Genomic DNA, 26,192 nt, shown 5'->3' with positions numbered 1-26,192 from the left:
AACGTAAAGCACCAAGCAGAACATTCCGCTTCTAAACCTCCAAGGATGCAAATGCTGCCACGCCACAGACTTCTACACAGAGCACAAACAGCCCAATGCAGAAAGAGTGATTCAGACAGGGCTGCGTGGAAGCCACTGTTCCGCGAATGACTCCACATGTTAGTCTGGAATTAGCACTGGCTGCCAGAATCGTGAGATTTTCAGCTTTCAAGTTTCTAAGCCTCAAGGCCGTGGTCCCAGCTGCACGCGACAAGCAGAAGCAGAATTATGCAAAACAAAAACGGGTTATACCAGTTACAGAATTCAGCTTTAGTCAGAACATAAATTTTGATTCCACTGGTGCAGAATGTATTTTTGCTTCTAAAACACAAAGCGGAAAAAGCTGCGTGCTGTATCTTACCTTCCGCGGCAGAGGAGCGGTTAAGTTTTTCTGCCTTTTCAGTTTAGAGGTCATGCAAAACGCTCTTTCCCCTAGAGATGCCACAGCCAGCCAGGGTTACACTGCAGTTTCCACTTTATGATTAGATTACTGTGGATGTCTATCCTCTTACCAGCTAAGACCAGTTACAAACCAGAAGAGAGCCTGGAATAGGTATTTTGGAAGAATATGCCTAAGTTTTGGTTTCAGTGACACCCTGTTTTGAGAAAGTGGTTCCTACTTGAAAAAGCCTTGTCAGGCGAAATATGGAACGACATTGCTAGTGTGACCATAGGAGGACTTCACCGGGACTGCTGTCTTTGGATATCAGTGTTGTGGCTCGGTTGTCTAGTTTCAACTTGGAGCGTGGCTTCTGTTTCTGAAAACTGAAGACACCCGAGCACCTTCAACAGAGTGACTTATGAGCCCATGATGGACTGTGGGAACGTTTAGGGGGTTTTGCCCTATGATTTGAGAATTTGAATGTTGATATTGTTGGCGGCAGGCTGTGAAAGATCAGTAGTTCAGCAGTTCAAGACCCGAGTTGCCACATGACGGAGTGAGCTCCCATCTCTAGTTCCAGCTCCTGCCAACCTAGCAGTTCGAAAGCAAGAAATTGCAAGTAGATAAATAGGTACCACTTCGGTGGGAAGGTAACAGCGCTCCGTGCGCCTTGGTGTTTAGACATGCTGGCCACATGACCACGGAAACGTCTTCGGACAGCGCTGGCTCTTCGGCTTTGAAACGGAGATGAGCACCGCAACCCTAGAGCTTTAGAGCAAGGGAACCTTTACCTTTACTATTGTTGGTATAAGAATTGTATTTATAAATTGTGTAGATGATATAAAATCTATTTTCGTTGAATAGGTAAAACTATTTTTTTTTACTCGGAATTGTTTTGCTGGTTACACATCCTCTTACCTTGGCAGAAGGCGGACGCACGTGGGCTAAAATCTTGTAAACGTTCCAGTTGTTCTGGAAACTCCTGCAAAAAGAGGGGGGGGAGCTGATGGAAATACAGACTGCTTGTTCCTCTTCAGGAATACCCTGGTATGTATGCTCAGCACTGTCTGATAACCAGACCACTTGGGGGTCTCTTGATTATGTATTTATTTTTATTTATTTATTAATTCAATTTATATCCTGCCCTCCCTTGCCACGGCAGGCTCAGGGCGGCTTACATAAAATCCCATAAATACAATAAAAACCAATCATAAAACAACATAAACGTGCCTTGTACTCGCACTGATTAAAATGTATCCTAATAAAACAATAGACTGAAGCTTGCTGCCCCTCAGTGAATATGAATATAAAACCAAAGCATAGAACTGTGGCACTGGACAGAGTTTTGTGTATGCTGTGGTGGCTCCCACTCACCTCCCTCTGAGTTTAAGAGCATCATCAAACCGTCCTTCATTCATCGCTGTTGTGACATCTTTCGTCTGGTAAAAGAGAGAAAAAGGTCACAAGAAGAAGAACTTCGCTCCTATTTGTGGAAAAGTGGCTTGGGACCCTCTCTTGCTAAAACAACAGCTGCTTCTGGTCTATTCTATTTGTTTGCTCCATTTTTACAAAAAGTCCATATGTTATCACTGGTACCCATTGCATTCTAGTGTTTTCCATGGTGGCGTTCTGTCTTTTTTGAGACCTGATTTATGGAGGTGTTTTGTTTTGCTGTTTTGTTTTTTAACTTAAAGCACAATTGCAGTGCCAGCTTACACAGAAGAGACTGACAAAGTACTTCTGAGCCTTTCCGGGGCTATTACCCTCCCTGTCCTTCAAATTTTCTTCCCTGCTCTTTATTTTAAAACAGTTTCTTCTTTTAGGATTCTGTAATTTTAACAAACTTTTTCCTGATCATTCACCTAGCCACTGCTTTTGTGCACAGGCCCCTAACTAATCAGCCCCTGTTCCCTATAGAAGGACAGGTGTCAATTATAGGTTTTGTAGCCAAAGCAATTGCTCATAATTTTACCTTTCCTTTTTCACAGGTATAACAGGTAAGTTTTCTTCTTCTTCTTTTTATATGACATTTTTTATTTTCCAAAACAAACAGACATATAATTGGGGATACAGTAGTTCATATTGATCTTTTCTATATTACAGTACCTCATACAGTGGTTAAATCTGTCTCATTTTTCCACCATAAATTGATTATATAGTTTGCAAGTATATGAATATACAGTTTCTTATTTGCTACTAGAACAAACTTTCCCTAAACATGCTATTAAATTTGAGTTATATTGTAAAGTATGTGACTCTTTATTCTAAGTACAAGTATATTAGGATCTTGTTCCATCAAAAATATCTGGGTTTCCCTCAATATATAAATGATATAGTCCTAAAATGGAGGGAATTCCCTCATACTTTCCCCAGGATTTTTATAGGTATCAGCTTTTTTTTGATTTTCTGGTTCCTCCTCTTAAGTTTTAAAGTCTTGATTCTGTGTCTTTTTCCTTTATAAGTGTAAAAATTGTCTTCTGGAAACAGCCATCTAGTAGCTTATAATTCAATAAATTGGTTTTTTTGTTGTCTGAGACGGTAAGGAAGTCACTAATTTGGGAACTTCATCAGCCATAATTCTTTTATAGAGTCTCTGGTACATTTTTGTAAAGGTTATATTTCCCTTTGTAGGCGTAGATTCTTTTTTATAAATCCAGTCATCTTGCTTGTAGATTTCCTCTGAGTTTTCAAGGCAGTCAGGTCTTTTTTCCTCTACTTTCCACGCTGTCTGGGCTGTTTCCCTCTTAGTTTCGAGTTGTTGCATCAATATGTGGATTTCTGTCTGTACTGAATGAAAGGTTTCTTCATCTGCTTTTTTAATGGCCACAGCGAATGTATTTTGAACCATATTCAAAAGGACTTTCAGGGAAGCCTGAGTAGGTTTTATTGTCCATAGAATCTGGTGTAACTAACAAAAAAGCCTTTGAAATCTTTTGCAATTTATCATTTGAAATCATTTTTCCAAAATTGTGTTAACACCAAAGAGTCTCTATAGATTTTGGAGGAGGAGGAGGAGGAGATTGGATTTATACCCCACCCTTCACTTGGAGTCTCAGAGCGGCTTACAAACTCCTTTCCCTTCCCCTCCCCACAACAGACACCCTGTGAGGTGGGTGGGGCTGAGAGAGCTCTGACACAAACTGCTCTTTTTCAAGGACAGCTGTGCCAGAGCTTGTGACTGACCCAGGGTCACATCAGCAGGTGCAAGTGGAGGAGTGGGGAATCAAACCCGGTTCTCCCAGATTAGAGTCCACGCACTTAACCACTACACCAAACTGGCCAAGTTTTACAGAGCTAACAATTTTAAAGAGTGTATCTCAGCAACTATTGCGGTCTAGCCAAAGCTAACATAGGGTGAAAAGCTTATCAGTTGTTTACATTCCAAAGCAGTATAGTAAAAAAAAAAATATGGAGTTTTACACCTTCATTACGGATAAACATACATTGTTATGGGAACTAAATACATCAAAAGGTCCGAATAAGATCCATTAAAATATAAGCCTTTGTAATTCAAGTATTAAATTATAACAGATCCCAAGGTTCAGTAATTATATCAAAGTCTTCATAAAAGGACAAGACGATTTATTAGGCTCTCACAAAAGTTCAGAGTTGTAAAAAAAGGTAATAATTCTTGAAGATATCATCTTCAATAGAGATGATGCTCTATTGTTTTCTTCGCCCAGTAGATTATTTATGCAGTTAATTTTAGATCCTTTTCTTAGACGCGGTGGGGGGGGCGGAAATAAATCTTCACCCCTCCCTTCCAGTCTTTTTACACTTTAAAGGGGGCTGACATTGTGTAGTAGAATTTCAGATAAAGTTGCTTTAAGAAGTATTCACGGTGATATGCTTCATCGATGTTGTGGATGAGGTGCAAACTTTTAAGTCGTATTCACGGTGATATGCTTCATCGATGTTGTGGATGAGGTGCAAACTTTTAAGAAGTATTCACGGTGATATGCTTCATCGATGTTGTGGATGAGGTGCAAACTTTTAAGTCACTCTTGGTGAGAAGCGACAGCTAGGCACTCATGGCTGTCATGAGTGTTCTTCTTCGTTTCTTGCTGGAGACAATCACAGGCTTCCACTCGCCTGTTGCCACAGGCGGGGGGGGGGGGGGGGACCGCCCCTTTCCTGCTTTTGCCCACGGGCGGGGGGGGGGCAGATCACGTCTCTTGCACTGCACCTCCCTCCAGGGAGTGCATTGGGGCCCCCGAGTCTCCTCTTTTTTTTCTTCTCATTAACATTTTATTGGTAGGATTAAAACAATAAAACAAATATAACAATAAAAATATACATAAAGGTCATGAGTCTCCTCTAAAGATAACGAGAAGCCGGCGGTGCCTGGGAGCAAGTCCTGGCTCTGTCTGTCACACAGCACTGCAACCCGGAACCCAACAGGTAAGTTTTCTAATCACAATAGACAGAGGGGTCCAAAAATATGAACAGACCTTAAAAATTACTAACAGGTGGAAGGCCTAGTTTGGATGTGCCCAAAGCAGGCCTGCCTATACTACCACTCTCCTTCACTCACCCCCAAAGGGGTAGTGGCTTGTGAGCACACAGACCTGCCCACAAAAAGTGACGGGAAGAAGAGAAAGGGGACCAGCAGCACACAAGGATGGACTGTGCCCTCACCTTAACAAGTACATCATATGAAGGCTTTATAGCTTCATATTTAAGAAGTGATTATGATAGTCACGTTGTTTGGCTTGAATCCTATGGTGCCATTTTGTTGACTCAGCAGTAGTCAACTGGAACTATCTCACTTGTGGAGGAGTGATGGGTGATATTTGCTGATTCCCCACTCCCCTCCACTGTTCGTTTGGTTCCACCACCCTGAAGGAACATGATTTCACGGGTAAGAGGAGGCCACTGCAAAAGGAGGGCGGGGAAGTTGTCCTTTAGTACCATGAATCCACTCAAACTGCTTAGGATCCAAGCCTTTCAAATCTACTTTTCAAAACCCCAAGTTTAGTTTTGCGGGAAGGCTCTCCTACTGCACATCACTTTAGCTAAGAGCTCCTCCTGTCAAGTGCTTTTTTGCTCTTCTCTAATTCATTTGCTCATGAATGACAAACTTAGTCACAGTGCCAGCTCCCAAATTGGCATCTGTAACTAGAACATGTATAACATCTCCATCTAAACCTGTAGGAAAACTTGTTCTGAATGCTAAAGAAGGTATCTTCACTACTCATTTCTACTGGTTTTTTAATGGTCATGGCTTCCCCAGCCCCCCCCCACCCCCAAATCCTGGGAATTGTGGTTTGGGGGCCGTGCTGAGAACTCTCACCCCTTCTTATTTATTTTATTTATTTATTTATCAGATTTATACCCCGCCCTCCCCCGTAGGGCTCAGGGTGGCTAACAAGCAAAAATATTTGCAACAATAAAACATAGTTCTCAAAGTTAAAAACAGTAAACATTTAAAAAACCAATCCTAATACAAGTTAATTTAAAGTGCTCGTTGATCTTCACATCCGAAAACTCCAAAAGATGACGGTCCAGTCCAGAGGTTCCCCTAAATCATTCGATGGTTTATTCAGATATGTAAGGTGTTTAGATGTTCAAAAAGTTCCAGTATTTCCGATGTTTCCTTCCTTCCCAAGGCCTCTTCCACCCCCCATGATGGAAGGGGGGGTGGGACGCAGCGGCCCCTACTTGAAGGCCTGGTGGAAGAGCTCCGTCTTGCAGGCCCTGCGGAACTGCATCAGGTCCCGCAGGGCCCGGATCTCCTCCAGGAGCTCATTCCACCAGGTAGGGACCGCCACCGAGAAGGCCCTGGTCCTGGTAGCAACTAATTTTGCATCTCTGGGGCCCGGTACAGTTAGTAAGTTTTGGGCCCCAGACCGTAGTGCTCTTGGGGGAACATACGGGGTAAGGCGGTCTTAGGTTTGCCAGCTCAAGTTTGGGAATTACCTGGAGGTTTTGGGGGTGAAGCCTGGGGAGGGCGGGGTTTAGGAAGGAGAGGGACCACAGCAGGATATAATTCCATAGAGTCCACCCTCCCAGGGAGCCGTTTACTTCAGGGGAACTAATCTTAGTCATCTGGAGATCAACTGTAATAGTGGGAGATCTCCAGGTACCACCTGGAAGCTGGCAACCCTCCCCCTTCCCCTCACAACTCCCAATTTTCCTTGGTAAGAGGAAAGTTCTGTTGAACCAGTAAAAGTCTGTACCATAGATACATGTCCTAAGGGCGGGAACAGAGCTGCCTCCGCAGATCAGCGTGACAAAAGAAAAAGGCAGCCAAGATACTCACTACTTGGACACACTCCATGAGAGGAAGGCGGATGGCTTGGTTACCAGACAGGCTGACGACACACGCTGGAGTATCGGGGGTTCCCTCCAGTAATGCCATAACTGCTTCCACACCCATCCTGCTTCCCTATGAGATGAAGAGAGTTTTGCTGAGTTCCCCCAAGATTTTGCTTCATTTCAGGCCAGGGATTTCCCAAGCCTGAGGCCAACATGCAGAACTGTGGAAAAGCCCCCCCACCCAGTCTTTTATTCTACAGAGAATATCCACTAGCCATATTCCCAACAAATTAATTTACCTATAACAGACTTCCAAACAAGTTTCCAGATAGTCCTGAACCACAGAAGGTCTAGAAATAAAGAGCCATAGTCTAGAGACCTTGAATGAGGGTGGTGTGCTTGAAGCTAAACGGATCACACTGAGTGAAATCGTTTTCCCTTTTCTCTTTCCAGCCAGCAGAGATGAGAGGAGTTTTCAGGGTGGGATGGGGGCACTAGGAATTATGTGGGGGCGCTATGGCTCTTTGTCTAAGCTTTTCCCCCCAAAGCCAAGCTAAGTCCGGCCTCTTTCATTTTGCCTTTAAGCCACTCTTGAACAGCATATGTTGCTAAGACCAAGATAAGATGTTTCAATGTAACTTCTATAGATAGTTTTATTATGATAAGTAATTTTTGTTATGGTGCCATTTATTATTATGGAATATATTATTAAATTAATCTTTGTTATGATGGTTGTGAATTTTATACTATAGCTGGCAATGTAACTGTGCTGTGGTTTTATGGTTCTGTTGGTTGCTATGACTTTAAGTCAACCCAATAAGAAATTATTTGGCTGCAATACGACAATACAGCTACCCTTTCCAAGAATGATGCAGAGAAAATTGGGAAATCTTAAACCTTCAGGTTTTAGTGCAGCATAAGCGTTTGCGTACTGCAGAGGTGTGTGCATTCAGCAATGGCCGAACCAAAAAAATACCCGAAAAATACCTTATTGGTATAGGTAAAGGTAAAGGTTCCCTTGCTCGAAAGCCAGTCGAATCCGACTCTAGGGTTGCGGTGCTCATCTCCGTTTCAAAGCCGAAGAGCCAGCGCTGTCCGAAGACGTTTCCGTGGTCATGTGGCCGGCATGACTAAACACCAAGGCGCACGGAACGCTGTTACCTTCCCACCGAAGTGGTCCCTATTTATCTACTTGCAATTTCTTGCTTTCGAACTGCTAGGTTGGCAGGAGCTGGAACTAGAGACAGGAGCTCACCCTGTCTTGCGGCACCCGGGTCTTGAACCGCTGAACTACTGACCTTCCACAGCCTGCAGTTCAGCGTCTTAACCACTTGAGCCACCGCAGCTCCTCTATTGGTATAGATGAACCCAAAAAAGCCGATACTATCTGGCTTTTTTGGGGGGTTCATTCCACTATACTGAATACAACATGTCAGTGAAAGCCTAACAGCCTTGAGCTGCCAATCAGCTGCTGAGTTTAAAGGCCTTGGTTCCCTGGCTGACCTTCTCTGGGGCTAGGACGTTTCAGAGAGGTGGCTTGCTATTGCCTGCCTCTGAATCCTGGCCCTGGTATTCCTAGGAGGTCGCACTTCCAAGTGCTTGCCAGGGTCAGCCCTGCTCAGCTTCTGAGACCTGACAAGATCGGGCTTGCCTGGGGCTATCCAGGTCAGGGCTCAGGGTTAATTTCTTTCTTAGGCCTGGGAGAGCTAGAGGCTTGGTCATTGGTCTCCGGCTGGCTGGGTAGTTACAGGGGCTGGCGTGGTGGCCATACCTTGGAGTGTGTGGATTCACACTTCAGCCTTTTGTTTGTTTGTCTTGCCCAATCGGTCACGCCCCCTAAAACGAGCTCCCTGGCTAGGGGAGTTTGTAACAAGCACTATGTAAGTTTGCCCTCCTCTGGTTCCTGCTCCCCCAAATCCCTCCCGGATCTAACATGGCTACAGGCACTTCACTGGCAAGCATCGGTAAAAGCAGTGGGAAGAGAAACGTAAGGCTTTTTATTTTTACCAGGATACGATCGAAGGCAGAGGGGGTCCCGCCACGCTGCACGTGACCCAGGATGGTGACTCTCGTGTCATAGCCCAGACGTTTCACGACCAACTGGAGAAGGAAGAAAGGCACAGAAGTGGCTTTGTTCACCGAGCCCCATTAATGTGCAGACAGAAAGGCCCCTGCCTTGAAGAGCTTACAATCACAAATTTGCCATTCAAGAAACAACAAGGAGAGGGATGGAAATGCGGAAAGAAACAAGGGGAAAGAATGTTTGCCCATTCTGGTAACGTTAGAATGGAAACAGGGAAGACTGTGTAAGCTGGCCGGAGCCACTGGGTGAGATCTGGCTAGGTTTGCTTCTCCTTGGCTGCAGCTACTAAAAGCCTGGGCAGTACCAGAGGAACGAGCCCTAGTGCATGAATCAAAGGGCTTGGGCCTCAGGTTGTCGTCAAGACCTGGATGGAAGGTCCACTAGCAGAGAGAGAGGGAGGGAGGGAGGGAGAACTACTCTGCATCCCAAAACCTCCCCTCCCCCTTTCTCAAAAAACAACCCTACTGGATCAGATCGGCGGTCCCTCTGGTCCAGCATCCTGTCTCACACAGGGGCCAACAACAGGGCACAGAAGCCGAGGCCTTTCCCCGATGTTGCCTCCTGGCTCTGGGATCCAGAGGATTACTGCCTCTGAATGTGGAGGTTCCCCTCAGTCACCATGACTAGTAGCCACTGACAGACTTATCCCCCATGAATCTATCTAACCCCCTCTTAAAGCTGTTTATTCCTGTGGCCATCCCTACATCCTCTGGCAGCGAATTCCACATTTCCATCACTCTCTGTGTAAAGCAGTGTTTCCTTTTATCTGTCCTGAGCCTACTGCCCATCAGCTTCATTGGATGCCTTAAAGTTCTAGTATTTTGGAAGAGGGAGAAAACATTCTCTTTGCGTATTTTTTTATAAACCTCTATTTACAAACCTCTGTATTCTCTTATTTGTTTCTATTGAGTTGGCTCCAGATTAACATTTCCGCTAATGTAAGAATTTCCACCTTTATCCCCCAGCAGCCCAAAGTGCCCCCCCCAATACTGTTCTTGAGAGAGACAGGACCCCAGGAACAAGACTGGGGATGGCATTTTGGGCTGCCCCAGGAGGAGAAGGCAGGAAATGCATATTCCATTCCTTGCCCCCTATGCAAACGTGTAGTCTACCACTGAGCCATAGCCCCTCCCCTAGAGGCCTTTGAAGGGGGAGGAGCTTGTGCTGGATGTGGGAGGAGGATGGTGTAAAGGTTTACAGAAGGGTGTCACATGATCAGACTGATGAGCAAGGTGGCAGCCAAAATCAGGCCTGTCTATAGTCCACAATTCCGCAACTACATCCTGCAGAAACTAAGCACAGAATTCAGTTTCTGTAGAAACTCAACTTTTATTTCGGGGGACACACACCCATACATTTCTGTCCCTCAAACCTGCAGAACTTGGAAGTACACAGGCACTGCCCCTCAAAATCTCAAAAGCTGAGAGCAGAAGTTTCCAAAGACATCGTAAGAAGCTCCCTGCCGGATCAGACCAGTGGTCCATCTAGTCCAGCATCCCACTTCAACACAGTGGCCAACTAGTTACTCTGGAGGGCCAACAACGCCACATGAGGCTGAGGCCTTCCCTTGATGTGACCTCCTGGTGGGCTTCACTATCCCACAGAGGTCCCTGCCCTTCCCCTTGTTCAAAAGGCACAGCATAATTTTGAAGAATTTTTATTGTAAATCAATGCTACTTCCATTCCTTAAATTTTGCCACAAACCTTTCCATTTCAACACCCAATGTTCGAATGGCATTTACCTTCTGATTCACGATTTAATTCCCTCGCTGTCTACATGCTGCCCCATCAGGCAAAGCTCCTGCTGGAATTCTCACTGAATCCTGTTTCCTGAACAGTTGCTGTTAATACTTTGATTATCCTCCTAACCAGGCCCATAGCCACGGTGGAGCATTTGGGGGCAATGCCCCCACGTGGATGAGCCCTGGCCCACCCTTCACTGCAGAAAGATAGGGAGAGGCCATGGCTCAGTGGTAGTGCACCTGCTTGACATGCAGAAGGTCATAGGTTCAATCCCCAGCATCTCCAGTTAAAAGGACCAGGCTGTAGGTGATGGGAAAGACCTCTGCCTCAGGCCCTGGAGAACTGCTGCCAGTCTGAGTACACAAAGCTGACCTCGATGGACCAAGGATCTAAATCGGTATAAGGCAGCTTCATATTTAAGTATATAGTATATTTCTGGTGTGGAATAATATAATTCTGGTGTTACCATCAAATTAAAGACTGCAAGAAAATCAAGCATTACTGATAAAACACATTCAAGCAAAAGGTTCCTAAGAATAAAACCTAGGTGTCACATAATTAGCAGCTCTTATGCCTTCTACATAATTTTAGAAGACAAGCAGATCTCTAGTACTGTTTAGTAAGCAGTTTTCCCCTCTGCAGGAAAGCAATGAAACACAGAACCACAAACTCCTCCAGGTATATTACCTTTCCTTCCAACTGTACAAATTTAGACCCCTTTGACTGCCCGGAACAGAAAGCCAGACATGTTGCCACCTCAAGGTTAGGCGAAGGGCACTGACACAAATGCTCTGGGCAGGGCCAGGGTGACCACTTACCTTTTTGATGTCTTCTGAAGTGATGGCCTTGCCATGCTTGTCGATCGCTCCTTCAGCCACAATAATGATGTTCAGCCTTGAGCCGCGAGTTCTGGTCTACAAGGAAAGGAAGGGGCGAAGAAAGGAAAAGTGAGCCTCTTGAGTAGGGAACTGACTGGAAGAAGGACGACAAGGTTTATTTGTTTTAAACATTTTTATGCCGCCTTTCCAACCGATCAGGGTTCACAAGGTGGGTAATGTAAAAACATTAAAACAATGGAGGAGGAGGAGGAGGAAGAAATTGGAATTATACCCTGCCCTTCACTCAAGAGTCTCAGAGCAGCTTAAAAACTCTGTTCCCTTCCCCTCCCCACAACAGACACCCTGTGAGGTAGGTGGGGCTGAGAGAGCTCTTTCAAGAAGTGCCCTTTCAAGGACAGCTCTGACATACATTGTAAAATATAAATTCAATTAAAAACACACAAACAATGCTAGGAGAAGGTCCAATAATTGTTATTGCAGGTATGCCACATAAAACAAAAAAGTCTTCTTTACTGTCTCCTGGGTCCAGTCTGTTGGCCCTCCGTCGCTAGGCAACCAGCAGGAGGGTTAGGGGCAGGGAACATGCGGGCAAGTGGTGTCACTGGTACGATGACATCACTTCCATGGAAAACCTAGAAATCACTAGAACTCTATAGTAAAACCATAGAGTTTCAGGCAATTCCTAGTGACGGTGGGGGCTTTGGGGGGGGGCGCGGCAGTGCAGTTGGCGCCTTGGATGGGCCAGCGCCCTAGGCCAGAAACTAGCTGGCCTAGTGATAGAGCCGGCCGTGGTTGTGAGGATCAACCGATGGAGATGAGAATGATGTAAGCCAGTTTGGATCCCCGTGGGGGACAAAAGGAGCATATAAAAATACATTTATCTGGCAGCCAGTTCCAGAGATCTCTGTACTAAAATTTGGGACTCTGTATTTTGGTTACCTCAGTTAGCCTCCTGCACAAATGTTCTTCCCAGTCATCTTCAGGTGGAGATTCTGGTATGAAAACCCAGTCTGCACCACTTGCCAAGGCCGTTACAAGAGCCAGGTAACTAGAACAGGAGAGAAAAGATGAAGGATGAACTATGATCGATCTGGTCCAAAAGAGAACAGCTAGTAATGTGAAGTGTTTACAGCTCTGGACGGGGAAACCCAGGTTCAGATTTTCCCTCAGTCAACCACACTCTCTCAGCCTAACCTACCTCACAGCCTAACGTAACTTCTGAAGAGACTAAAATGGGGGAGAGCCACATACGCCACCCCGCTCTCCTTTAAAGAAGGATAAAAATGTAATATCCACATAGACTGAAAAAAGTGCTACAAAAAAAGATATGAAGACTAAGATACAGCCAACTAAATATTAAGAAACATGATCTCCAGAGGAATCTCTAGCAGAGCTGCACCCTCCTAAGCCCAAGGTATGTAACTCTGTATAGGATTACACTATTGATTACTTTGGGCCACTCCCACACTCTCAGCCCTAGCCTACAGGGTTGTTGTGATGATAAACTTGAGGAGAGGAGACTGGGTCCTCACAGGGGAGAAAAGCGGGGTATAAGTGAAATAAATAAATAAAAATGGAATTATCTCTATTATTAATCTCTCTGGGGAAACTGACTGTTGTTTCATTCTTATATTCAACAGAGCTGAGAGGGGAAAATGTCTCTTCGTCCCAGCAGGCTAACTGGTACGCATACATACAACATGCATTTGAATCAGAGCAGGTGAGGCTCATCCTAAAAGGAGCTGATACATGAGCCAATCTACAATGGACAAGGTGGGAAGAACAACGAAAAATTTCGACAGGCTGCTGGTGAAAGTTCCTCTGCTCCAGAGGTAAAGTGTCCCTCCAATTAACCAGAAGGGGTGTTTTGTTTTTGTTTTTACATTGATAGTACAGAAAATTATGACAGATGTCCATGGAATGAGTAGCAATGCCCCCTCTAAGCTGCAGAGTCCTGTGAGCAAAAATTCCACTTTGCGAGCTATTGGCATTAAAGGGGTGAGCGAGCCATTTGGCTTCCACATAAATTAGTTTGCTCTGGAGCCGTCCTTCCTGAGCTGAGACAAAAATGTGTGAGCCGGAGGCTAAAAAACTGTGAGCTGGCTCAGACTAACTCAGCTCAGAGGGAACACTGATGAGTAGGGTTGCCAGCCTCTAGGTAGGGTTGCCAGGTTTTTACCTTGCACCGGCAGGGGGTGGGAGGGAGCATTCTGGGAGCTGGGGGTGGGGCAACGTTGCCACGCACAACGTCCCCGACATGATGGTGTCACTTCCACGTGACATCATCATGTCAGGGACGTTGCACAGGGTCACAGCTGTTGGGGCAGGGCTTTCCCACGCTGGCCAGCTGGCCGGCAGTGGGTAGGAGCCCACAAAATCAGAGGATCCCCCACTCCCACCTGAGGACTGACAACCTTATTTATTTTATTTATTTATTATTCACATTTCTATCCCGCCCTCCCCGGAGGCTCAGGGTGGCTTACAGGGCATATTGCCAGATAAAACCATAAAGCAATACAAAATTTTAAATTACAACCCTATTTAAAACAGATTTTGATGCTCCTCTCAGCAAAATATCCAATCTCTACAGATTCTAAAATTTCTAAAAGCAAGATTTAAGGGAGTACATATAGACAGGGACGGAGTCATATTCCGGCACATGCTAACAGAATGCTTGCAGAATGAAGACAACAAATAAGTCTTTTGCCCCCATGACCAGTATAAATAAATAGTATCGAGCAAAGTAACATTATTTCCTACCCGCAGTGACGACCCATCACCTCCAGCACAAACGTCCTCTGGTGACTGTTGGAGAAAAAGGAAGGCCAAATTAATGAAAGATGCAAAAAGCTAAGGGTGGATTTCCACCAGCTGACTTGTGTGCAAGAAAATATCACAAGGGGTCTGGAAAAGTCCACAGCTTACTCCCACATACCTTGGCTTCGAGAGCATCAAGTTTCCAGGTTTCTTAATGAGGATGTTAATACCTTGTAAAACAGGCACTAACTTTAAAGGTTTCCCTTCCGGTCTGCAGCTCAGTGTCTTAGTCTCTGAGCCACCATGGCCCCTAACTTTAAATTAACCTTAATTAATTTTAAACTAACTTTAACAGAATGTGGTCTATTATGCACTTTGTTGTGTTTGACAAGTGGTTTGTGATGTCCTTCATTCTAAAACATTCCTCTTTTCCTCTTATTAGATGAACAACCTCCTCACTTCAGTATCTATCTCTTTGTGAGCATGTTCACCTAGTCAATAACATCCACCAGGGAACATGCTAAGAGTATCAATGTATACAAACCCTAAATGTAACCACAGTGATTGTTCCCTGGTCCAGTAATCATCTAGTTCTAGTATTACTGCACATGAACACTATATCTAACAGAATTACTCCTGGAACCGTCATAATTTTCTCCCCCTCCATCCTAACGTTCCATTTCCTGCAAGTTCTCTTTTTGAGACCTATCTAGACCCAAGTAACCCTTGAGAATAGTCTTTAGCACAGGGGTCAACTTTCTTGAGCCTGCAGGCATCTTTGGAATTCTAGCAGATAATAACAAAAAACAACTGTGAGCTGAATTTCCCGCAAAATATTCACAAAGGAAACTTCAAAGTGAAATGCATCCATTGTCTAGAATAAATCTATCCATGTAATCCATCACAGGAAAATCCAGAAGCCAAAGAAGTCCATTATAGGTAAATTAAGAAGCCAAAGAATAAACATACAAGATAAATATCCAAAAGTCCAACACTTTTCCTAGGTAATTTTTCCAGTGTTTCAGACTTCTGGTCCTTCCTCAGGAACAAAGAACAACTACTGAAAGTCTCATTCCATCTCCTTTTAAGAGAATGTTTTTCTATTACTTCAACATTGGGCAAGGTCTCCTTAGTTCTCACCCCTAAAGGCTGCTTCAGTGTATTAGGACCACAACATGCCTCAGAGTATCCACTTTGTGAATATTTTGTGGTAAATTCGGCTCACAGTTGTTCTTTGTTAATCTTTGCTATCTTTGGAATTCTGACACATGTGGTGGGCGCTGCCACAAAATGGCTGCCACAGCTTACCTCCAGTCACACAATGAAGATTGTTATGCTATGGTGGCAGCTGCTGCCAAAACAACGTGTTTAAAAATCTGCACAATCAAGTCTCCAGTGCTCATTCAGAAACCTTTTGGGGCCAAAGCCCTACCCGGGCCCACCCACTTTCTAAAAACACTTGGCAGATGTCAGAAAAGGTGTTGGCCAGCGCTGTGATGCCCGCAGGCACCACATTGGGGACCTCTGCTTTAGCGCATGATCTCCTCATTCCTCAATTAAATCTTCTCACAACCTGCCTGTTGGGAAAAGACTGGCCTTCTACTGTGAGCACACACAGAGGTGAATGGAGACAGCATTTTGATTCTCACATGATGCCAAAACAACTCTCAGGCCAACACGACATGCAGATTTCACATTTTTAGTTCTTGAGAGGTACACAGGTCTTTTACCCTTATATTTGTCCAAACTAGATTTTACTTGTGCACGGAGCACCAATCTATGAACGAAGAGGCTGAACTGTATGGGAAGAAACAAGTTATGTCCTCTACAGTGACATGAGGCCTAGTGCTTAGTACACTCTGAGACTAAAAGCACCAAAGGACACCAAATTCTGCAATCTGTAGACATTACGCAAATTAAGTTGCTTTGCACACATGTGCTTAATTTGTGCCGTTATTTCAGCAACTGCGACTCATGAGGATGGGCCAAGATTTCTTTCGCTGTTGGTCACCCACTGTCAGATCTAGCCACCAGAAACTAACTTACTTTTTTTAAATGAACACTTTCAAAATGCTAAGTTCTCGGTCCCAGTATCAACTCCCTGTGTTTTCAAACTCCTATCATGGAATATACCCAGCCAGTCCTGCATAACGATCACAAGCCTTACCTTTGGGCAGTGGTAGCGATAGCATCCACTATCTCTATTATCCTGTGGAGAGCGGAGTCGGTGCCGATGGTCATGTCAGTCCCGCAGAAGTCATTATCGATAGAGCCAACCATGCCAACAATGTTCAGATGGCTAGACTTCCTGGCCTCCTCTGCTGTGATGGCACCTGGAAAGACATTGGCCAGAGAAGAGCCAATGAAATGTCAGCAGATAGTAAGCATATTAATGTTGTGAGTTCGCTTATCCTGACCAAAAGTAAAAAAAAAAATCTCAATACTGTCACTCTCTTCTACGGGTTAGCTTTAGAATGACAGCATTTAAACCCAATGTCCCTTCATACAAGAACTGAGTGTTGCTACACACCAGATGCAAGAAACTGGATTAGGAAGGGGTAACAGTAAGACCTGGACAGCCTAGGCTAGCCTCATCTCATCGTATCTCTAAAGGTCAGCAGGGTAGGCCCTGGGGAGTACTTGGATGGAAGACCACCAAGGAAGTCCGGGGTTGCTACACAGAGGCAGACGGCAAACCACCTCTGTTTGTCTCCAGCCTTGAAAACTCCATGGGGTCACCATAAGTCGGCTGCAACTTGATGGCATAAAAAACAAACAAGCAAAAACCTGCAGGAGAAATGTTTAGTTTGGATATCATCTCACGGGGATAGAACGGTAAGGCACCATCAGCCTCCTTTGGTTGGGGTTCTGTACGTTTTGGGGGCAAACCTGATTAATTCTCCTGTGCAGCCTCCCCCCTGAAATTATCAGCAGGTAAGCTGAACTCTTGCAAAGCTCCTATGCATTTCCATGAGGGGGAAGTCTTGTACAGCAGCACTTCCTCCCGTCAATTGTGTTCAAATCTACATTCAGTGAAGCAGCGAATTAGGTGTCTATGGATCAGTCCCTCTCAGCCTAACCTTCCTCACAGAGTTGGTATGAGGATCAAATGGGGGAGGGAAGTACTTTGTATGCCATCCCGAGCAACTTGGAGAAAACAGGTTCCTGCTCCTTCTCTTCCATGAGGCAGATTTTCCCGCCAAAACACTGTTCACCACTCTGACTGAGCAGCCTCTTAGTAGCGGGTTTGAATTATAAACTTATAACTTTCTTAGTGTCCCACCCATTGTTAAAGAAGTTATTTGGCTTTTGCCAGACTTTTATTGTAACTCAGCAGGAGCCCTCTTAGACAACCCTTTGGAAATGGCATTTGACACGAAGTAAAGTTGAAACAAAAAAGTTGATTTTATTGAACACTCACAGTTGGATATGTTGGATAACAATGACCTATAGACCCTGAAGAGTACTTTCCTTCTTCCCCTGTCACTGCAGTCCACTAAGCCCAGGGTGGCCAACCTCCTAGTGGTAGCTGGAGATCTCCTAGGATTGGGCAGCAGAGATCACTTCCCCTGGAGAAAATTGCAGCTTTGGAAAGTGGATTCTATGGCATTATACTTCACTGAGGTCTCTCCCCTTCTCAAACCCCAACCTCTCCAGGTTCCGCCACCAAAGTTTGGTGTAGTGGTTAAGTGTGCGGACTCTAATCTGGGAGAACCGGGTTTGATTCCCCACTCCTCCACTTGCAGCTCCTGGATGACCTTGGGCAAGCCATAGTTCTGTCAGAGCTGTCCTTGAAAGGGTGATTCTTGACAGTGCTCCCTTCCCTGGCCCCAACCTGCTGGAACTCCTCGCTGAACAACATCTCATGCAATTCCGCAGGGCCCGTAAGGCAGAGATATTCTACCAGGTGTTTGGCTGAGGACAGCGATGGTTTCCATCTGTCTGGCGCTCCTGTCTCTGGCCCCCTCCCCACAAGGCAGTGGCATAATCAGTAGTTTAACGCCATCTTATCAGGTTGCTTGCTGTATTTTTATCGTACTTTTACTGTTTGTAAATGGTTAAACTAATAATTGTTTCTACTGATGTACACCGCCTTGAGCCCTGCTTTGCAGGGGAGGGTGGCTTAAACATCTAATTTAATAAATAAACTGACATCTCTCTGATACTTTTTTGCACTGTTTCTAATTTTTGTAATCCTAGTCCTAATGCATTGTTTATTAGACATCTCACACTATTGGATTGCTCGATATTGTTTAATCCTCCTTGAGTCTCAGTGAGAAAAGTGGGCTAAAGAAGTACACAGACAAATCTAACTGCTGTCAGATTCCAGTGTACAGTCCTCTTTGCGCCCGTTTGCGGGGAGGGCGGGGTATAAATTGAATTAATAAATTAATATTAATTTGCATCCGCACAGTGTTTGCATCCACTCTCGACTGGAATACCTGCTTTAACCAGCTCCTGTAGCAAGGTGCTCCATTCTGCACGGAAGGTGTCTGCTCCGGTCAAGCTCCCATCACCCCCAATCACACACAGATTGGTTATTCCTCTCTTTACCAGGTTGCGAGCGGCTTTCAGGCGTCCTTCATGCGTGCGAAAGTCTTGGCACCTGGCGCTCCCAATCACTGTGCCCCCCTGGCAGGGATGGAAAAAAAATAAACCAGGTTAAAAGTACAAGCCTGGAGTCAGAAGATAATGTTAGGGCAGGAGTTGGCAAACAGCAAGAGAGAGAGAGAGAGAGAGAGAGAGAGAGAGAGAGAGAGAGAGAGAGAGACCGACCCTCACTCTAGTTGTGGGAGAAAAGCTATATAAAATTTCTATCAATATGCCTGAGCTCTTTACCTCTGTTTCTTTAACACCCAGTACATACATTGCCTTGACATTACTGGCTTTTAAAAAAAATACATTTATATATTGGCTTCCAATATCTATTTTCAGAGCAATGTACTTTTATCACCAGTTCAAAGCCACAGTGAAGCTTATAAAACCTAACAAATAACAGATCTAAAAACCCTTTCAAAAGCCAGGTGGAACAAAACTGTAGTTAGCCATGCACAGGGCACTGTGCAAACCAACTGAGGTTGAAAATCCTTATAGGAGAAAGGGAAAATACATCCCCTCTGCACCTACGGTTGCCAGCTCTTGGTTGGGAAATACCAGGAGATTTTGGGGGTGGAGCCTGGGAAAGGTTTGGGGAGAGCCAGGATCTCAGTGGGGTATAATGCCATAGAGTTCAAGCAGCCATTTTCTCCAGGGAAACTGATGTCTGCCACCTGGAGATCTATTTTAATTCTGGGAGATCTCCAGGCCCTACCTGGAGGCTGGCAACCCTAGACAGCCATGAATTGAGGAGAACGCATTGACTGAAGAGAAACAGGGGAGAAGCTTATGAAACTGCCTGTTGTTGGAAAGCAAGCAAAGGGAGACGAGTTCATTTTCAGAACATGTGAATGACTTCCAGCCTGTGGTTAAAAGCAGAAAAGAGCGATTCACCACCCTGTCAGTTTGTTTGAACCTTCCAGGAGTGCAGGCTGCCACTACTGATAAACTGAACATTGAGATTCTGAGGAGTTTAGCATCATGGAGTAAACAATAAAGGTTGCCTTTTGGGGAAGCGTACATTTCTGCTGCAGGTGATCCTTTCTACAGGAACAACAGTAGGGCCTAGCTACCTAGGAAGAAGCCTGGATATACCACAGTCCTCTGCAGTTCTCATTCGTGTAACACAAACAACCTCCCCATTATGGAGTATGGCTGCAGGCGAAGCTCGGCTCCAATGTCAAGTTATTTTGGGCCTCAGACATTCATTGTGACCTCAGCATCAGAAGTATCATTACACTGAAGACGGCCACTCTTGCCAGTGACCTCAAGCGATGAAAAGGTCAAGATTTTACAATAATGGTTCCTCCTGACAGGAACCCTTTCCCTCAAACAGCAAATGACCTTTCTCAAACTACAGGAGCAGTAAGGACTTCCCTCAGAGGGCAATGAAAAACACTTTGGACGGACAACTGCTCTAACCTCCAAGTTTCACAACGTTTTCCCTCAGTTTGATTCTCAACTGGGGGTGCTGATCCAGTTTCAAATGACTGCTGTGATACAACCACAGGGCAACAGAGATGCGTGGATCCTGCATTAGACATCACAATGAACAACTCCGACCCAGTGAGGTTGACAAATCCACTACAAACTCTCGTTGGAAATCCTAGTTTGGTGCCAGCCATTTGCACTTAGAAGTCACAACTAACACGTTTGGTCAAGCCACGGTATATAAAGCACAGTTCATCCCTGACAGCAGGCCCAAGATGGTCATCAGCTCGCCAACTCAGGCCATGCTCCATTGGTCAGGCTGCAAAAAAGCATACAGCAAGTGAAAATACATGTTCTGCCCTTAAGTGAATGCCTTGTTCCTCAGCGCAGTGGTTTTCAATCAACGGTAGACATACTACCAGTGGGACGAAAGGTTTTCATAACAACTTCTAAGGATTCACTCTCCCTCATCCCTATGTGTCCACCTGCAAGTATGATGGGCCATCTCTTGCCAACCCTATCTGCCACAGATTACTTATCCATGACTTTCTGGCATGCTAGTAATAACCTTGGACACTGGGTGTTTCTCCTAAACCCTCGTTCCCCTGCTCACCAGCAAGTGTCTTTGACGTCCCACTTCCTGCCGGCCTTATCTGCCAGATATTACCCATTATGCTTCTGCAATTTCTTATGTTCTTAAAACTTAGTCCAAATGATAAAACATACTAACAGAACGCCTGTAAACATATGGATGTTTTGGGGAAAGTGGACTTTTTGTATCTATAGTGGTAGGACAGGGGTTCTTTGACGGGGTGATTGGTGGGATGTAAGAGACCCCCTTCAGGAATCAACAGCCACATCAGCATAAGAGAATGGACAGTTCCAATGGTGGTGGGGGTGGAGGAATCCTTGAATGTAGCTACTGGGCGGCAGCAGTAGTGGAAGGTGACACTGGTGGAGGATCTTCTGCAGACAATGGCAGTGTCGCTTCAGCTCGCCCTGCTGAGCACCATGCAGAAGGAGGCAATGGTCAACCACTTCTGACCAACTCTTACTTCAAAAACACTACTATGGATCATCAAAAACACAAGTAAGTGGGTTTTAGATCAAATCAAGCCTGAATTCTTACTAGAAGCTAAACTGAGGCTATTGTCTTTTGGTCCTATTATGAGAATACCAGAGTCACTGGAAAAGACAATAATGCTAGGAAAAGTTGATGAGATGGATTTGCAAGACATGAGCAAGGCTGTTAATAAGAGGACATTTCAGAGGTCACTAATTCATAGGGTTACCCTAAGTGGGCCTTTAACGCACACGAGATAGAAAAGTCTGAGAACACCAGTCTTAGTGAATACAAAGCAACTGCATGAACATCAGCACAGAAATTGTCTTGAGAAGCAGTAAGGGCCCCTCCTCCAACCCTCCCCCTACTACAAAATGCAATGGTCCCATATGCAAACACAACCAAACTCTCACATGCCCACTGGGCCTTCACAGGCCCGTATGAAAAATCTCAGCCAGTGGTGCTTACAAAGATGGACACCTGTCAAGCATTTTGCAAAATGAAGACGTTCAGGGAGTCTCACTTACCAGCTGCAGCATCATGGACACGCTCTCCCATGTGGCTTCCCTAATGTTGTCCCCACCGTCCACCAGCCCTTGGTAGCCCTGAAAGAGAACACACAGAATTGGGTTTTTTGGTATTTTTCAAAATATGTTTGTGTGTGTGTGCACCTGGAAGTCATGGCGACCTCTGGTGACTGATCTCTACTGGGGGCCTGCAGGATATTCAGAGAGGTGGTTGAATAAAGCCTGCCCCCACCTCCCACCTCTGGTATTCCCATCAAAGTACTTGCCAGAGTTGACCCAACTGCTTAGCTTCTGATATCTGACAAGATCGGGCTTGCCTGGGCTATCCAGGTCAGGGGAGAACGCGCAGAATTGCGTTAATGAAAGAGAAGCATTAAAGCTCTCCTCCTCTTAAAAAAGTCAGCTTGTACAAGACGCGCAGCGCAGCACTTGTAAATGCCAACACAGGGCAATAGTCAATATAAAATTGTGTCCAAGTGTGGAGCAAAGTGAGCATTCCATTTGGCTTGGAGGCTCTGCGTTCCTCCAGGTGCCAATATTTTAACTGCTGGAGTGACAATGCTAGCAATACTTCATAGAGCAGTCATTCCACACATGGGGGTTTGGGACTACCATTGTTCGTCTAGTGCTAACCATTACTATGCCAATCTGGTACTATCTTACCAATCTGTTTGGTTCTTCAGCAAGAGACCACTGTGGAACTGGTACCCTCCCCAACTTCCCACGTGGCCTGCCTACTTTGGCCACGTTGATTCAGCCTGATTGACCTACACAAGGTCCCTGAGACTCAACTTCTCCATTCAGCTATGACACCTAGGGCAAAAACTATACGTTGCCCCAACAAACATTGGCTTTCCAACTATGGTCATGTGATTTTATTTTGCTTATGTTATTTGTTGTCCGCCTTTCTCACAGAGTCTCAAAGTGGATTACACCAAATTAAGTCAATGCAATCTGTAGGATGAATCATCTAATAAGTAGTGTAATAGGACCAGGATTGCTGAAATCTGAACCAAAGCATAAGTATTAAACACAGAAGTAAATGGAATTCTGGGGGGGGGGGGGGTGGGGATATGGTATAGTTCAGCTGGAAGCTAAAAAGGGCCAGTACTTGAAAGGGAGACCACCAAGGAAGACTCTGCAGAGGAAGACTAATGACAGACCACCTGTTCTTCTCACTTGCCTTGAAAGCCCCTTCTTGGGGTCGCCATAAATTGGCTGCAACGTGACGGAACTTTACACACACAAATGGTATTAAATAACTAGAAGAAGAAGAATTGGATTTGTACCCCACCCTTCACTTGGAGTCTCAGAGCGGCTTACAATCTCCTTACTTTCCTCTCCCCACAACAGACACCCTGTGAGGTAGGTGGGGCTGAGAGAGCTCTGAGAGAACTGCTCTTGAGAGAACACCTCTAACTGTGACTGACCCAAGGTCACCCAGCTGGCTGCATGTGAAGGAGTGGGGAATCAAATTCAGTTCTTCAGATTAGAGTCTACCGCTCTTAACCACTACATCAAACTGGCAAGAAGTAGTAGTAGTAGTAGGAGATTGGATTTATACCCTACCCTTCACTACCTGAAGGAGTCTCAAAGTGGCTTACAATCTCCTTTCCCTTCCCCTCTCCACAACAGACTCCCTGTGAGAAGCAGAAGAAGAGATTGGATTTATACCCTGCCCTTCACAACCTGAAGGAGTCTCACAGCACTTTACCATCTCCTTTCCCTTCCCCTCACCACAACTAACACCCTGTGAGGTAGATGGGGCTGAGAGAGCTCTTTGAGAACTGCTCTTGAGAGAACAGCTCTGAAATAACTTATGACTGACCCAAGGTCACACCAGCAGCTGCATGTGGAGGAGTGGGTTAATCAAACCCAGTTCTCCCAGATTAGAGTCCGCGCTCTTAACCACTACAACAAACTGTCTAGAAATTCAATGCACTGAGAACAAGATAATGCATACAGCGACAAATAATACATACCATGCACAGTAGTAAAGTCCAGCTCACTTCCTTGAAATATCTCTGAACCATTCCATTATAACTTAACCTTTATAAAAATGCCCCCCTGAACAATTCAGTTGCCTTCCTGATCTCCTCAGGTAGGGTGGGAGCCATTTACAGAGCCTGCACATGAACTGGCAGTTACTGGTCTTGCCCTTTCTCAGGGTAGTACCTGCAGAAGGTCCAAGGTTGTTGGGCTGGAGCATTGGGGGAAAGGCCCAAGGTCATGATGGGCTTTATATGGGATGGCCAATATCTTGAACTGAACCTGATAGCTAATGGGGAGGAGCATTTTCAGGAAAGGGTGCTTAACTCTTCCCTGCCCATCTTCCCTACAACCTGCAAAGACCTTTTTTTTGTTAAACAGACTTGTACTTCAAGTACTGCGTTGGCTCAAGTGGTTAAGACACTGAACTGCAGGCTGTGGAAGGTCAGTAGTTCAGCAGTTCGAGACCCGGGTGCTGCAAGATGGAGTGAGCCCCCATCTCTAGTTCCAGCTCCTGCCAACCTAGCAGTTCGAAAGCAAGACATTGCAAGTAGATCAGTAGGTACCACTTCGGTGGGAAGGTAACAGCGTTCCGTGCGCCTTGGTGTTTAGTCATGCCGGCCACATGACCACGGAAACGTCTTCGGACAGCGCTGGCTCTTCGGCTTTGAAACGGAGATGAGCACCGCAACCCTAGAGTCGGATTCGACTGGCTTTCGAGCAAGGGTACCTTTACCTTTACCTTACTTCAAGTACTAGTTTAGGAACATTAGAAAAGAGCAAGGGTCCAGTAAGCACCTTGTTGTTGTTGTTCAGTCGCATAGTCGAGTCCGACTCTTCGCGACCTTAAAGACTATCAAAATATGTGGCAGGGTATGAGCTCACGTCTTCAGATACTGCTTAGGAACAGTTGTATTGCAAGTCTGAGCAGGAGAGCAACACCTAGTGCTACAATCTCTAAAACTGTACCCTAGCCACTGGGAGGAACTGACAAGTATAGCATTATAACAATCTATTTTTGAGTCCCTCTGAACCCGCCCCCCACTTTCATGGCAGAGATAAAGGCATATCCGCACAACGAGCTGGGGAAACCAAGATTCAAATCCATCCACATCTAGTAAAAGCTGCAGAGAGCAAAGGTTTAAGTTGGCTCCATAGGTGGCTCAGAAATCAAAGGAAAGTTTTGGCAGTTTCTGTAATTAATGAGGTAGCCGTGGATGTTGAATTACCAAAGAATTTGAGATCTTTGCATTCTGTATTTCATCGGGCCCTTTAAGGTAAAAAAGGTAATTAATGAGGTAGCCGTGGATGTTGAATTACCAAAGAATTTGAGATCTTTGCATTCTGTATTTCATTTCAGCCTCCTGAAAAAGGACAATGGTTCTTCTGAATGGCGGGAAAAACACACCTCGCCTTTACCGGTGTTACTGGATGATCAGGAACACTACAAAATTGAATGTATTCTAGACTCTAAATGTAAATGTGGGAAACTATGGTATCTGGTTGAATGGAAAGACTTCGGACCCCAGCACCGAGAATGGGTGGAAGAAGGGGATATTCGGGCCCCTTACATGATCAGGAAGTTTCACCAGGATTTCCCGGACAAACCGGGAGGTCTCCCGGAATGACCAGTAGGTTCTGCCGGAATGGCCGGGAGACCTTGGAAATGGGGGGAAATGGATTTTCGCGGGGGCAGTATGTCAGCAAGCTGCCAAATTCTGTATTTGTAGTAATGTATGGTCTATGCACTCTGCACATGCTTTGTTCCTGTAGGTTGTAGCCCATGTACTTTCCTCCTGCTTTGGGTATTGTTTATTATCTCTCGCTTAGCAACCCAGACGCATGCCCAGACGTAGAGCTTGTTAGTGAACCATGCAGCACTCAAGGCCAAGCAGGTGTGTGATAAGGATGGCGGCAGCTTTTTGTTTTAATTAGCAGAGCCTGAGAAAAGCTTAGTACCGATAACTGGAGCGTTTGGTTCCCAGCAAGTTGGCGCTCTGAACTCCCCAAGCGGGAAATAGACTCATTGGCTTAGTAGCGTTTTGAATTTCGTTTATATTACTTGCTATGGTCCCTTCATGTTATTCTAAACAGAAACCTCTCTAGTGACCCATTGCCTCAATAAAGTACCCTTTTCTATGAGAAGTGACTACGTTGTTTTAATGGGACCTTGACAACAACAAATCTGTTGCAGGAGATCTATATTCTAATCTCCTGTCTCCAGGTACCTGACTAGTACTAAGTTGCAACCCAGGCCATTGTACTGTACTTTTACATTCCCCCTGAAATGGAACCAAATTCAGTTTCTTCCATTTTGTCTTTATTACAACTTGTTCACAAACTGTTATACTTCGCTTTTCATAAAATATCAGAAGTGGCATACAATTTGTCACTATAAAAATATGATTACTAAAAGAATAAACACACAATGATTAACTCCCCCCCTTCAGTTGTCTTTTTGTTTCTCTTTCTGTTTTGAAGCTCT

At 45.1% G+C, this 26,192-nt stretch overlaps 1 protein-coding gene across 1 annotated transcript in view; it reads right to left on the bottom strand.

Moving 5' to 3' along the window:
* PFKM (phosphofructokinase, muscle) overlaps positions 1 to 26,192 on the bottom strand; it is a 74,349-nt gene that overhangs the window by 16,820 nt on the left and 31,337 nt on the right. The window contains exons 4-13 of the mRNA XM_015421377.1: positions 21,719 to 21,796; positions 18,544 to 18,733; positions 16,269 to 16,434; positions 14,105 to 14,149; positions 12,284 to 12,392; positions 11,324 to 11,419; positions 8,687 to 8,779; positions 6,684 to 6,809; positions 1,796 to 1,860; positions 1,340 to 1,403 (exon numbers count right to left, since the gene is read on the bottom strand). Coding sequence (XP_015276863.1) covers positions 1,340 to 1,403; positions 1,796 to 1,860; positions 6,684 to 6,809; positions 8,687 to 8,779; positions 11,324 to 11,419; positions 12,284 to 12,392; positions 14,105 to 14,149; positions 16,269 to 16,434; positions 18,544 to 18,733; positions 21,719 to 21,796 — 1,032 coding nt within the window. The remainder of the gene's footprint in view (positions 1 to 1,339; positions 1,404 to 1,795; positions 1,861 to 6,683; positions 6,810 to 8,686; positions 8,780 to 11,323; positions 11,420 to 12,283; positions 12,393 to 14,104; positions 14,150 to 16,268; positions 16,435 to 18,543; positions 18,734 to 21,718; positions 21,797 to 26,192) is intronic.

This window comes from Gekko japonicus, unplaced genomic scaffold (genome assembly GCF_001447785.1).
Source record: "Gekko japonicus isolate JY-2015 unplaced genomic scaffold, Gekko_japonicus_V1.1 scaffold637, whole genome shotgun sequence".
Lineage (NCBI taxonomy): Eukaryota > Metazoa > Chordata > Lepidosauria > Squamata > Gekkonidae > Gekko > Gekko japonicus.
The sequence above is the reverse complement of the archived record's forward strand: the minus strand, read 5'-3'. Positions and strand labels throughout refer to the sequence as shown.